Source organism: Halichoerus grypus, chromosome 14, assembly GCF_964656455.1.
Source record: "Halichoerus grypus chromosome 14, mHalGry1.hap1.1, whole genome shotgun sequence".
NCBI classification, from domain to species: Eukaryota; Metazoa; Chordata; class Mammalia; order Carnivora; family Phocidae; genus Halichoerus; species Halichoerus grypus.
In genome coordinates, this window is record NC_135725.1 from 49,804,716 (window position 1) to 49,819,735 (window position 15,020).

Genomic DNA, 15,020 nt, shown 5'->3' on the forward strand with positions numbered 1-15,020 from the left:
TGTTCCTTGGGGTAAGGGGCCGTTATATGCCAGGAGTCACCATCGGGTGGGGGTGTATCTTGAAACTTTTTCGTGTGTGTGTGTGTGTGTGTGTGTGTGTGTGTGTGTGTGTTGGGGTGGTCATTACCTGAAAATGTCTCCTCTGGAATGTCTGTAAGGGTCACAACTGGACTTTGATGTGTGGGCCAGATCTGAGGGTTAATCCCCAAGGAGGTGGGGAAAAAAAAAAAACAACTTTTAAAAAGTCTGAAGCAGAAAAAGCTTGTGGATTCTAAACCTGTGCTGTGCAATATAGTAGCCACTTGGAACCTGTATCTACTGTTTCCTATATAGCTAGTGTTACTGAGAAATGGAATTTTTAATTTTCTTTAACTTTAAGGTAGATTTAAAAACTGACACTGGAATCAGTGAATGAGAAACTTTTAAGCATGTTTGGAAAAACCTTGGATTTACCTTTTCAACTGTACATTTTATGATATATAAATGCATATCAAGTATTTCCAATTAAAAATTTCAAATTGAGATATGCTGAAAGAATAAAATACAAGCCAGATTTTGAAGACTTAGTACCAAAACAAATAAAAGAGCTCATTAATAATTTTACATAGATCACATATTGAAATGGTATTTGGATATTTGGGTTGAAATGTATTAAAATTGATTTTACCTGTTTTTAAATATTTTCTTAATGCGGCTACAAGAAAAATATAGAATTCTCTCTGTGGTTTATAATATATTTCTATTAGACAGTGCTGTCTAAAAAAGAGGAAAACACGTGGAAATAACCATGAGATACCAAGATTGTAAATAGGATATGACAGCAAAAGGGAGACACTAATGGCAAGTTAAGAGTTGGTAGCAAATGAAAGAGAAGCAGGTCCTTAGCCTGCCTTACTGTGTTGGCAGATGACTAGCGTATAATGCCTGGATTAGTTTAAGGGTTTAGAATTGAAAACATAACTTTTAAGCCTTTTGTGCCTTATAATGAAAGGCAAATATGTTGTTGCTTTAATAATAATAATTTTAATTATTACTAGTTTTATTTTTAAAAAGTTACTGCATTTACATCTCTTTTTAGCCTTCCACATGGTATTGAGTGCATTACATAGAGGCACTGAAAGAATTTTACCACAATAAACCTTGAAAACAAAAGACATCAGAATTATAGGACAGGAAAAATAATGTTAAATCAAATTTAATTCCAAGGATCGAAATCTTATGAGGCAGTAATATGGGCCACTTTGCTTTGTGAAATCTATTCCATAAACTAAATACTGGATTAAATTAATCCATTGGACAGTTTGGAACAAATTGTATTACATGGTACTTGCCATGGAAATCCTATTGCCCTCATGTTGAAGTTAAATAGTCTTTTTTCTCCACATAAGTAAGATGCAAGTTCACTGTAGAAAAGAAGTTGGAAACACCATAAAGTAACACGGAGAAAATAATAATCACTTGTAACCTACACCACCCAGAAATAATGACTATAAATTTCCCTTGTATTTTTTTTCAAGGATATACAGTTGGTTTTTAGACATGGTTTGGTATGTCTTAATAAGCACCACATCACAAACTCTGTATGTAATACATTTCACTCCTTTCTTTGAACTCTCTTTGGACTGGTTTCACAGCCCAGACTGAGGTTATCTGTTATAGAAACAACAACTTAATGAATGATGTCTTGTTGGCTTGAAAGTATTATTCACATAGATTTCCAAAGTGACAAAGAGACAACCAGGAAGTGTTTTATTCCCTAGAAAATCTTGTTGAACGTTCTCTGACACTGTTAGTAAGATAAAGAGAGTATGGATGAAAGAGAAAATGTGAATTCTGAATCCTGAAGAGCCTGTGCTTATTAGTACTTTCAGCAGAAATCATGAAGGGCCACCTCATCAGGCAGATTGATGAAGCCTCCTTAGCTTAAGGCTTGAAGTGTTCTCAGAGTAATGCCTCACAGAAAGCCCTGTGACTGTCCAAAGTGAAGGCTAGACAAATATGCCTACCTGTCATTGCTGCCTTTTGATTGGAAGGAGTTTGTATTTGTTTCCTCTTTAATAGGAAGATGTACATGCAAGTATAAAATCACTTGGCAATGTTAGCAGTGCTAGATCTGAAAATGCAAACCCAAGGGCTTGAAGTTAGGCAAGCTCCTTGAGATGAAGTGGAGTGCGAAGTGCCCTTCATCTGTTCTTGAGATATTTACTTCCTTCCTCTGACTTTAGCTGCTATCCTTTTAGTCAGTCTTGCTATTCAACCTATTTTTAGGTGAGTTGAAAAATAACATGCATCTTGAAGTCAGGAAAAGCAAAGGCTCAGTGTAATGTTCCAGAGCTTCCTGTGTGTATCGCTTTTAAGACCATCAGGTATCTAAATGCCAACATCTTCACTGCCCCTTATCCACCTTCCACCTTATCCCCATAATCAGGGTAATTCGGGGAGGGGGGATATGCTTCAGTCTCCTGATCTCTGAGCTAATTTCTGGATTTAGATCAATGTCAAAAATCCTGAGAATGCCTAGAAAGCTTAGGGTTTCTTCAGGTTTCTGGTCCAGTTGGCAGTAAGGCAGGCTGGTGGGGCAAAGTCAGCCAAGTTCCCCAGGCATACACGTGAAGGTGCTGAGAACTCCCCATAGCCCTTGAATTAGGTTTGTCACTAGGAACCTGTGCGCTTGAGTTGGGAATTTGGTATTTATTCGAATTCTGATCTAAAATTCCATGGAATGTGTTAGCTCCAAACAATGTTAAGGTAGCTCTTATTTCACGATTTCACAGCAATGTTGAACATCAAGCTGCAAAGGATTTCAAAGATGAAGACTTAGACTATAGTAGGCAATCTGGTAGACAAAGTGTATGTGGTAATATTAAGAATATCTAGGGCATGCTCAATTCTAAATAACAGGATTCATCAATGCTTCATTTAATATTCATATTTGTATTAAACTAATATTCATTTTTTACTGTGTCAGGTGTTACAACGAGCTCTATGCACAAACAGCAGATGTGATTTCTGACCTCTTGGAATGCGATTCAATTCATGGTTATGTAATATCCCTTAATTCCTACAAAGCAAAAATAGAATGGGTAGTGATTTAATGTAGTTGGAAATGCTAACATAAGGTTGGGGGGAGGGTCAGGAAATTATTCCTTGAGTAAGTGATATTTACAGTGATGTAAAATTTTGTGATACATTGCTAGTTGTTGGGAATATGAAGATAAACATGGCATAGTCCCTGTCCTTGAGGAGATCACATCTAGGGAAGAGATGTGCAAACCACTAACAGTCCTCTGTGAGATGTGCTCTATTGAAGCATATTAATTACTGTGGATCCTGGAGGTTAGGGGTAATTTGATCTGACCATCTCAGGAAAGACTGTATGAGATGAGATGGCTTTAAGTGTGGGTTTTGAATCACAATCATTTTGAAGGCTAAGGAATATTACCAGGCAATCAAGACAGGAAATCATATAGCAAGTAATGGCTAGGAGTAAGAAAAAAATCCAGTGTGTTTGGCAAACTCTAAGTAGAAGGGAAGGCCTAGGAAGGCAATTGGCCAAGGGTGAGATTGTGTATAGAGTGGGATGGTAAAACTGAAGGCGTGTGAAATACTGTATTAAAGAGTTTACACTTCTCTTTTAGGAGTGGAGGAGCCATTGGAGTATTTTAATTAGGAGTTTGAAATCAATTTGTGTTTATAGACTGATCATTCTGAGTGCAAAAGGAAGGATGGATTTGGTTTATGGAGAGGCGGGATTCAGAGAGACTGATTAGAAGGCCATTGCAATAGGCCCTAAGAGAGGAGGGCAAAACTTCAGCTGTGGCAGAAGCCAGGGAGATTTAAAAGATTTAGGAGTGAAAATCAATGCTAATTGAAGACCGACTGGCTAGGATAGCTGAAGAGGAGAGAGGATTCCAGAATAAGTTGAGATTTCTACCTTCTGGGTAATTTACGGTATGCATAGAGCCATTGCCAGCTAGTAGAAAAGCTTAAGATTTAGGGTTTGAATCCTGGCTCTACCACTTACCAAGTAACCACTTGGAAGAAGTGACTTAAACTCGCCTAGCCTCAGTTTTCTATGTCTGTACAAAAATGGCTGAAAATAATTTTGTGAGATTTATGGGAAGATAATTGTGAAAATGCTTAGTGAATTGCCTTGTCCGTAGTCTGCATTCAACACGTATTTTCTTCAGTTTTAGGCATGATGAGTTTAAAGCTGTTATTTTATGTCTAGATGGATATATCCAGTATGTATTCAGAAACAGAGGTTGAGGCCTTGGGAAGGGGGTGCAAATAAAAGCCTAAGAATTTGGAGATGTAATTATTAGATGATAGTTGAAATCACTTGACTGTATGAGATACCATCAGGTATGAAAGAAAGAAAAGATTTGAAGTAGATTCTCTGGTGCTCAGTATCTAAATAAGTAGGCAAAGGAGGAAGAAGACCCTCCCAAAGTAACTAAAACATGGTTTAAAAAATAAGATCAAAACCTTGAAAATAGGAACAAACATAAGAACAAAACCTGCCTCATGTAAGAGGTGTGCTTTAAGAAAGAAACCATTAGCACTCTGACAAGTCTTAGAACTGACAAGTAACTTGAGGAATAAAGAGAACTCTTTGAATATAACAATTAAGAGATCACTGACAACCTTAGAAAAATTTCCATATGGTGGTGAGGAGCAGAATGCGGTGATTTGAGGAAAGATTAGAAATGAAGAAATAAAAAGATATAGAATGTTCTTTTAAGAAATTTGGCATGGCAGAAATTTGGTAGGCAGAAATGGCTAAAGGATAAAGAAAAGAGGCCTTAATTTATATTAATAGACACTGAGAGAAAAGATCTAGTATTGAAGCAGAGGGAGATAGGTGATTGGAGATAAATAAGGAATATTCTAGAAGAAGCTGCAGCTCAGGAAATATAAAAATAAATCATTTTGTGAAATATAAATCACAAAAGAATGCATTTGCCTGAGATGGTAGAAGGTACAACCTCCCTTTGAGACAGAATGCGAAGGAGTAAGGTTGGAAAGACTATTAATAATTGGAAATGAAGAAGCTTCCAGTATCTACCCAGCTATTGTTTTATCCCGTTATTTAGCTTTTATTTTTTGTATTCTAATAACATGTTTTGAGTACCTTAACTGGATTGGCTAGTACTTTTTAATGTTATCTCCACATAAAATGAATTATTAAATTTTCATTTAGTAAAAGCCAAGTGAAACCTCACCTCTGTCCCTTTTTTTTTTCCCCTGAAAAAAGACAAAAAAAACTTGGAAAATATTGATTCTTAATAAAGTAGCCCCAAGAATGATAGGGTTGCAAAAAATTACACTATTTGTGCCAGAGTCTCAGACTATCAGAGAAACACGTTATTCTAATGATTTATATATCCTGCAGAAATATTAGAGCTAAACTGGATGCAGTGTTGACATCAGGACATTGGAGTATATTTTAGCTCTTAAAATATGATTGTTCCAGTAATAAAATGATTTGTATTGTTTCACTATTGCTATAAATGAATTTTTGGTTGAGTGCTTGTTGGAAAACGGTTTTACATATCCTTTTTACAAATGTTAACTGTTAGCTCAAGCTTAAATTAGGATTGTAAGCAATTAATTTTGTATCATGTTTACATTTGAAAACAGAAGTACCACAAGACCTTTCCTAGTAGATGAACCCATAGTTTAATTAGATCATCTTCATTTTATTGTATTACAAACACATAAAACATAACACAACCAGCCCCTCCTCATACTGGCGATTCTGGAAATGATAAAGACCAGGCTCTGGATTTATATTATAAAGTAATTACGGTAAATTCTTCAGGTGGAGGGATCATACACTTGAAAAAAATAGTCCTAAAACTGATGGGAATTCAACACAAGGTCAACATCTCAAAGTCTCTCAAAGGAGTAAGACTATATAAAATAGTTATATTTAATTTTACCATCGTGAGGGAATTTGTAGTACTCTGTCCTTGGTCTTCATCACTTCTTCTCTACCTTCTACCTGGATGATCTCAGTTATATTTTCAGGGTCACGACTTGCTTTGTTCAAGTGCTTTGAAATACATTTCATTAGCTTTGATCTTCTTACTATATTCTTAAATGTAAATCCAAACAGTCAGTGAATATCTGTTTTTGATAGTGCAACAAAATCAATACTTAGTATTTTCAAAACTGAAATTGGGCCTTTTCCGTCAAACTTACTTGTTCTCCTGTATTTCCTACTTTAGTAAAGGATACAACCAAGTACCAGACACTTAATCTGGGAAGAGATCACAGTTTCACATTCCAGGTTGATATCAAAATCAACATGTTGTATTTCATTCTAGGCTTTTCCTTAAGCATGTGCTCATACCATTTAAATTTCTTTAAAGAATATTGGCAATTGTGGGTTATTTTTTCTTCCTGTGTCAATACTGGTAATTTGTACTTGTATTAAAAGTATCCAGTTTATCCAAGTATTGAGATTATTGTGAGAATTCAGTTAGCTATAGATATAAAGCACTTCATAGGCTGCCATCCATATAAGAAGAATTCAACAAACAACTCAAAGAAATAGACATTAATATCCAATTCAGTCATGGAACATAGATTTAGAGGAAAATGGGACAATTCTCAACTACTCAGAATGAATATTTTGGATGTGTGTGTGAGATATCATGATGAAGATTAAATGTTACATATTATCAAAGAAATTGTCTACATTGAACCATATATAAATATGGAAACAGTAACAAAATAAAAAGAGAAATAAGCAGCCTTAGAAATTGAAATATTCTAATTAGAGCCATTGATGAGAGTTACCAACCATGCATTTTTTATTATCATGCAGTGTATTATCTTTATATACATTGCAACATACCAGCATTCCATTCTGTACAACTCCAGGTATATCATTTGCCCTTTCATTGCTTCCATTGCCCCAGGATAGCATAAGGATCTTTATTAGAGAAACTCTATTTCAGTTTTAAAATACTACGACTTTATGACCACAAAACAGCTTAATTCTGAGTTTTCCGTTCTGGGTCAACACTTAAGAGAATTGTGAAAGACCTCCTGTCTGTGTCCATGTATTTATTATCTGATTCCAAAATCATCCTTCTCATCTGTCATCCTCATTAATTCTTCAAGTTTCTTCTCCAAATATTTCTTTAATGAACTCCGTATTGCCTTCATTTTCCTCCGATGAGACACACAAATATGGAATCTAGAGTAGAGAAACAACATAATCCCGACTTCAGTATTAGTAGGCCAACTCTTAAAGACAATTACATAATCATGTTTTCTTTCCCTTCTTTTTCTGGATACTGCTCCAGTAGTTGTCCTCATACTTAATTGTACCTCCTCCATTTCCTGTGGTTCAACTTTTATCCCATAAACTTCTGACCATTTTATTCCTGTCAGTATTGTATCCCAAACTTTGAAATGACTTTTTTCCCCTTATTGCCATTGGAGGGGCGGGGGGAGGTTGGGCAGTCTCCTTGACGAAGGAATGCTTGACCCAGTGTGTGTGTGGAGGGAGGAAAACTCACAGTAACAAAGCACTTCCCAATATCACAACTTCTGTTAGCAATATCAGAAATAGTGCAATCTCTCGACTCTCAGCTTTCTTTGAATCCTCTTCTGGAGGGAGAAAGAGGAAAATAGAAAATGAGTTTGGGAGAGGAAAAATACTAACTTGAGAACTTGATCCATAATAGATGACTCTCTTTAACATCAGATAATTTGCTCTGTTCACCACTTCCATCACTGTTTACTAGTTATTCTGATCTTTATTACTCTGAGATCCTTAGGCTCTACAAAATGTTTGCCCTACTGCCCCTAGCCTAATTTCTCCACCTTTAGTCTGGTCTTTCCATTTCTCAGCCCTTCGGTTGATCCAGTGCCCATTAATTCATCCTGGTACAAATTTTGCCCAATAATTTAACTCTGATTTGTGACATTAGCATTATCTGCATAAAAGGTGCTCACCAAATATTTGTAGAATAAATGAATGGACAACTCAGTACCTTGATCCCTGGCCCCTCCAAATGCCATACTACAATCTTTGTTACCTCCACAATACTCTCCTCTGAAGCATCGGGAGGTGATGCGAAGACAGGTCCAACAATCCAGGATAGGACCTTCAGTCACGACTGATAAAGAGAAGAAAAATAATGGAAGGGGGCCATGGCATGGAGTTTTCTTAGCTCAGACATCAAGTATGGATTAGATCTCAGGCATTTCCAGGACTCTTAATGTTACATTGCTGTGAATTTCTTCTTCCCCTAGCAATCAAATTTCTTGATGGGTCAAAACCTTCTGTAACTTAAGTCAGATCTCTGGGGAAGAAGTGGGAAAAATGATGCCTCAGCGTATATTGGTCCTATGGGCTATAAGCTATACTTTAGAAGGCCTCTAAGCACCTCTAAACTCTTTGTGTTTGAGATTTCATGAGATACATTTTGTTGTCAGGTCTGATTGACATTCCCACCCCCATAATCCCAACTCTAGGAACTGGGTTCTCAGTGTGACAGGTGGGAGAGAGATGGCCATATAGAGCAAATGAGATGGGAAAATATGGAGGGAATTCTTAAGGTGTCCCTGGTACTGTACTCACCGCAATCTTCAGAACAAGCTAAAAGAGAATCAGAAAGTTCTAATGAGCCTATAATCAACTTAGAGTTTGCCATATTTATACCCAATAGTCTTCATTTGGTTAGCCATGACGTGCCAGCCACCCCTCCATCCATTCTAAATAACTGTAATATGAAACCACCTTCCTCCTCTCACCCTCGTTTCCTATTCCTTTCACATAATTTCAGTGTTGTTAGATAGACATCTTTTATTACCAACTTCAGAGAAGTTCTTTAATATCTCTTTCAGTTTGGATTCCAGGTTTTGGCGGACATCGAGAAGCTTGCCTTGAAGGATAAAGGCACCTAAGAGGGGGTGGAATGGACATCAGAAACTAGGGGGTAGCCTTTCCCTTCAGAATTTAATCCTAATTGTTTTGCCTTGTTTTTCCAAGGGAATTTTCCTTATACTTGCTTGGGCAATACAGTCTTTTATCACTGAAACAGTATCTCACCTTTCCATGTTTCATTGCCCAGTTTATAAAGCTCATTCTTCAGCCATATTCTCAACTTGATAACCTTATGAACAGCTAGAGAGGAGTAAAAGGTACATGTAGGGGAATAATTACATCTATGGAGGAAATTATGTGGACCCAAGTGCACTCTTCCCTGCCTCCCCTTCTCCCTTTAACCCACAAAACTCTCAGGGACTCAAACTTCCCTCACCCAACACCCGAAGCATCTTGTCCCTGCGGGAGACCTTGAAGCTTAAATGGGTCATCTCCTTAATCTGCCGTTCAAGCAGATGAACTCGGCCGGGGACTTCTGAGGGTACCATCTTTGCCAGCAAGGACCTAATATCTTCTGTGAATTTGGGGTCACATTCCAAGCAGCCTTTGACCCCATGGAAGGCTGCCAGGGACAGGGGCAGGAGCAGGAGCAACCACAGGTCTCCCATTTCCTTGCCCCAACAGCCGGTTGTCCCGGCAACTAGTTCACCTAGTTCCCTTTTCTTCAAAAATCCAGGAATAAGAGGTTTGTCCTGGATAGGCTGACTTCACCTTCCCCTCCATTTCCATCCCACTTCTAGGCAATTTCATTTCCCTAAGGATCTTCAGTTGTTTTCTGACTTTTATCCTTCATTCCAGAAAGAGGGAGGGAACTGCCAGTTGGGAAGCAGATACCTGAGTTCTGAGTGTAGAACACAGAGAGAGAGAGAAATCTTGAGCTCAGACAAGCAAAGTTCCATGCAGAGACATACCTCAGAAAAAGGTTTTCTTCTGGTTTCTCCTTTACTTGTGTCTTCAGTAAATTCTTACATCCTTCCTGACCATAGGAGTAGTGTCTCAAGAAAGAGATCACATAGGACCTTAGAGACTGCTTACCCAAAATTCTACTGCTATAGAGGAGGTGAGGAAAATCTGGACTATTTAGTTGCTTGGGGTCCCCGTCCCTGATGGTAGCAGTATTGTTGAAAATTAGTCATGGGTGTCTAGATGTAATTGATATCATTGATGATAATTTTGATGTAATTGATCACTTCTCAGAAATTTAGGCTATCTTTGTCTGTAGGATGATTTCCCAGCCATGCTATATAACCTTCTTATATCATTCTTCTTATAAGGAGTCTGAAGCAGGGACACCAGAAACAACCATTGAGGAATATATGGTGATAAGTGAGACTCCAGTAACACCCAGGGTTCATTAGTGGGTGCATCTTACAAGTACTAAGGACGAGATGTGAGGCATGTTAGAAAACAAGCACAGTTACCATGGGCTGCTGTCTCAGGCCACCGTGGAAGGAGCCCAGATACACGGTTCAGCTTAGGGCTCTTTGAATAAGAATGTTCTTTGTCATTTGAAGAAATTAAGGTTGCTTTACAGACTTTGCAGGATACCAGTAACATCTTCTCTGTTATATTGCTTGTATGTCTGTGACCTCCTGGAAACCAGGGAACCCTGGGATCTTAAAAGGTTAGTGGTAGAATTGAGAGCCTAAGGTATGGGAAAGTTAGGGAGTGAAAAGTTGTGAGGGAAGTACAAAGAACTACTACTAATTATATGCCTACCATGTGCCACATATGGGATGTGCTAAACACTTGTGATAGATTATTGCAAGTCCTGATGGCACAGCAATACTTTGAGAAATTATCCCAATTTTATAGATAAGGCTCTGAGGCTCAGAAATGTGTCCTTTCTACAAAAGAATTTAGTAGTCATGGAATTAGGATTTGAACTCAGGTCTGTCTGATTCCAAATTCTATATACTTTATTCACTGCCTGTCAACATTTTCTGGGATAATGCAGAAAATGATTTCTTGGAATTTGATAAATCAGATGATTGCAAGGGGAGGAAGCAATTCAAATCCTCTGATGATCCAAATCCACACCTCTACTCTGATTTTAATTTCCCTTAGCTAGATGATCTCATCTTTAGATGATCCTCCAAAAGATTTGCACATGCTGAGGTCTGAAGGCATTTGAGATAATGGGATTAAACTAACTCTGGAAACTGAAGTTGGAGACTAAAAGGGGCTAAGACTTGGCAGGCAGGTAGCCAGGTATGAGGAAAAACTGTTCTTTAAGGGAAAATACACATTATAGATGAGATGTTTTCCAGTTAACAGTACATACTTTTACTTTCAGCTTGGATACTTAAAGAGAACGTGATGGTATATTACTAATTCTGTTTGGTGGCACATTATCTTGACCCAGACCATGTGCTCTACTATATTTATCCTTGCCTCATTCTTCCCACTTAATTTTCAGTCCAGGATTTTTAGGATGCTAGAAAAAATGATTCAACTTTCGGACAGTCTTGGGAAGACTGAAAATAGCAAGCCACTTTCTAAAAAGACAGAACTTGTAATTGAAGGGGACATATAAGAAGGAAAATAATGGAGGAAATAGCACCCTCATGGAGGAAACAGTAAACGGATAATAATAGCATGAGCTGATGATAAAGGCAGAGGTACACACAGTTTGTACCTTCTATAGGAAGACTGAGAAGCACTAAATCTGGAGGAATTTCTTCTACAGAAGCTGGATCTAGGACACTAGAAACAGCAGTTAACAAATACATGGTGGGAAGTGAGAAACCCAGCAATATTCAAGATGCTTTAGGAGAAGCATCCTGAAAGTACTGATGATGGAATGGATGACATATAAGAAAATAACTACAATTATCCTGGGCTAGTTCTTTAAATTCAGTAGATATCAACTATTTGAAATTTGGAAAAGAAGAGCCATCTGGAAATCGACTGATAATATAATGATCACATTACTTAATTAAAATAACGATACTTGTATCTAGGAGGCAAAAGGCTAATACTCAGATCCTTCGTTGATTATGCTAATATTTGGTTTGGATTGGCATGGAGGGGATATGATTTATAGTCAGTGCGTATTTGTGGAATAGCTAACCAAACTCTTTATTTGCTTAAAAGAGTATAACAGGTATATAGTAGCACATGCATGCATAATATTTTACCAAATATATATTTATTCATTTGTAATTCTTTTTTCTTTTTTTTTTTATTCATTTGTAATTCTTAGATAAGATTCCTGGGTTATTCACAGATAGAGTATATGTTGTATATGTTCTTTTTCTACAAAACAATTAGTCCTAATATTTAGTCCCTCTTAAGGGCTAGAATCAGTTGTTTTGTACCATTTGGCCTTTACTACAAATCAAATGATACACTGAGGTTTAAAAATCTAAAAAACAAGTCTCATAAAGAAGAGCAAGAAGCTTCTTAACAATAATTTTCCCTCAATCCATAGCAAATCTGATTCCCAGATCCATACAAAAAAATAACAATAATGAATCTTTGTGGCTTAAGCTTCTTGTAGCTCTTTTCTTGTGGATTACTTTTCCCAGCCGAGCCCTGCTGCATGGTTTCCCCATCAGTAGCACTTCAATGGATGCCCTAGAAGTTTGGCAAATAATCCAGATACCCCTTGTAGTCAAGTGAGATTAAATTATTTCCTGACTATAATCTGGGACTAGGAAACCCATACTTGGTATCTGGCCATGTTATTAAGCTATCCATCTAGGCAGCATAATAATCATAATTTAAATGTTGAAATAATTGCTATAGTCCAGATCTTTCACATGTAAAGTGATTTTAATATTTTCTGTATGCCTGTCCATTTATATTCCATTGTCATTAAGCCAGTTTTTCTCCCTATAGTCCACTCATTCTTGAGAAGTCATAAGGTTGGAGCTCGGAAGACTTAGAAGGAATCGCTCTCTCTCTGTTAGGAAAGCATTTAAATGAGAAGAAAAGCTGATCCATTCGGTAGGGATGGGAAGAACAGGGGAGACAATGGCCAAAGATGTAGGTCATAACCTCTTCTCTCTAGACTAGGGTCCCAGAAGGGGAGATTATATTAGTTAGGTTAAAGGGTATACTACAGGAAAGAGTAGCTTCTGTCCTGCATCCTCGAGGAACCACCAAGGCTACGCCAGTTACTCACATGTGACAACTGTACCTGAGGAACAATAGTAGACCTGTCAGGATCGGCTAATAGAAGCCACTCTGGAGACCATGCTCGTACCCTGTGCTGTGGAAGCACCACTCTGCTTCCACCAGCTGCCTGCTAGGCAAGGATGTGCAAGTGAGCTCAGGATCTGACTGGGAAACGTGCCAGTGTGTATCGTCAAGGCTTCCAGTAGTGGGAGCCGGTCTGAAAGATGGAGAGCAAACCACTAGGTCAGGAAAGGAAAAAGCATCTGCAGCAAGCCCCAAGAACTTGATGGGGCCAAATTGTCAGGAAAGACCGCGAGACTCCAAAGAAATAGAGAACAGGCCCAAAGTGCTCCGCATGCAGTTTCCCAGAAAATAGAAGATTCAGAGATGGGGTGGTACCAAACTCGCCTTAGAAGATACCAACACATTAGCAAAGAATAAAACAAATATACTCAACTTTAAAAAAAAGTCATTCAAGAGAACACATATTATTAGTGAAGAAATCCACTGGATAATTTACTGAAGAGGAAAAGGCAGCAGTTTTAAATAGGAAAAGTTCAAGGTGATTGTACTTACTACCATTTTAGTATGCTTGATACGGTGGATTGAAATCATAGTTGGATTGGTAGTTAACACCAGCCTGATTTTTCAGTGATTAAGACAGTGTTTTCTTAGGCCCAAGGGAGGTCTAGCATCTCAGAGTTACTCAATGTTCATGGTTCCTTATCAGTTTTAGGGAGTTAGAGCCAGATGGAGTAAAACATAACAGTTGCCCTATCTCCTGGGAAAGCGCTGCTGTCAGGGGAAAACTTTCCTCTATATATCTAAGTGTCCCTTCAACTATGGGGGTATCCATGAATTGACATAGCCCCCCCAATCTTTCCATTCCTATATCCCATTTTGGAAGGAAGCAGGGAATGGGAAGGAAATACAAAAGAATGATTTTTCCAAAAGGTATTTAGTTACCAAAAAAAAAAAAAGTGTTTAAATATTGGGTGGGATTGAATTTATCATATTCTGCTGTTACTGCTTTTTTTCTTTGCTCTCTTGTGAGGTGAGAAGTGAAGGAGCTCAGAGAAAACACAGACCAGTTACAGAACACGATGAAGCTGTCTCCTTTGTATATCTGAGAAGAGTGTAAATAAATGTGTGACCTTGCAACATAAACATCGTAATACTTAATTCTCAAGACAAGGTTGCATTGCCTATTTCCAGTTTGCAGAATATGAGCCTGATGTTCAGAGACACTAAGGGAAGTGGCAAAGTTCACCCACCCAGTAAGGGAAAGATTGGCAGTAACACAAGTTTGTCTGCTTTCATAGTCCTATGTTTCCAAAATACCAAAACGTTTCTTGAGTAGACTTAATCCAAGGTACAATCATCGTTCCCTCAAATTAGTAAGAATTTCCTAAAGGAAATTATTTTTCAAGAAAGGAAAAAGGGTTTCTTATTTCCTATTAGTTTATTTTTAAAATAAGTGGAGTTTATAATCCTCAGTAACTTTTAATATTTCTTCCACACCCAATTCTTTTTTTCCCTCCTCTTTAATTACTTGAATAAAAGATTGAAAGAATATTTATATTCTACTGTAGCTTGTTTGCCTGTCAATTGCAGTACTCAGTTTTCTTTAATACCATGTATAAAAAGGCACAGATGTTAAACTAGTTTACCTTAAATAAATACCAGGCAAATACAGTATTACTTCTTTCCTCCCTTCAAAGGAAATTAAAAGACAACAACAACATAACAACTCTAAGAACACAAGAGCCAATAACAAGTGATGTCATTGAACACATAGTCTGCAATGAAATAGTGTTTTATATTCATTACATGCATGATCTTATAAAATCCTCATACTAAGAGGTTGGTTGGTACTATCGTTGCCATTTAGAGGAGAGAACGGAGACTGAGTAGTTAAGGATTCTGCAGGAGATTACACAGTTCTCAGGTGGGGCAGCTTGAATTCTTAACCTCATTTTGACTGATTCCC

At 37.6% G+C, this 15,020-nt stretch overlaps 1 protein-coding gene across 2 annotated transcripts; it reads right to left on the minus strand.

The window, feature by feature from the left end:
• Window positions 1-7,080: 7,080 nt before the first annotated feature.
• On the minus strand, window positions 7,081-9,516 carry IZUMO3 (IZUMO family member 3). 2 transcript variants are annotated; one of them, XM_036082694.2, is made up of 7 exons: window positions 9,285-9,516; window positions 9,074-9,148; window positions 8,835-8,924; window positions 8,603-8,620; window positions 8,058-8,138; window positions 7,536-7,626; window positions 7,081-7,210 (listed from the first exon to the last, which is right to left on the minus strand). In XM_036082694.2, exons 1-7 carry the CDS (start codon window positions 9,514-9,516, stop codon window positions 7,081-7,083), a joined length of 717 nt encoding a protein of 238 aa, XP_035938587.1. The 2 variants fall into 2 exon arrangements, with proteins under 2 accessions (XP_035938587.1, XP_035938588.1); XM_036082695.2 differs by lacking the exon at window positions 8,603-8,620.
• Window positions 9,517-15,020: the final 5,504 nt, after the last annotated feature.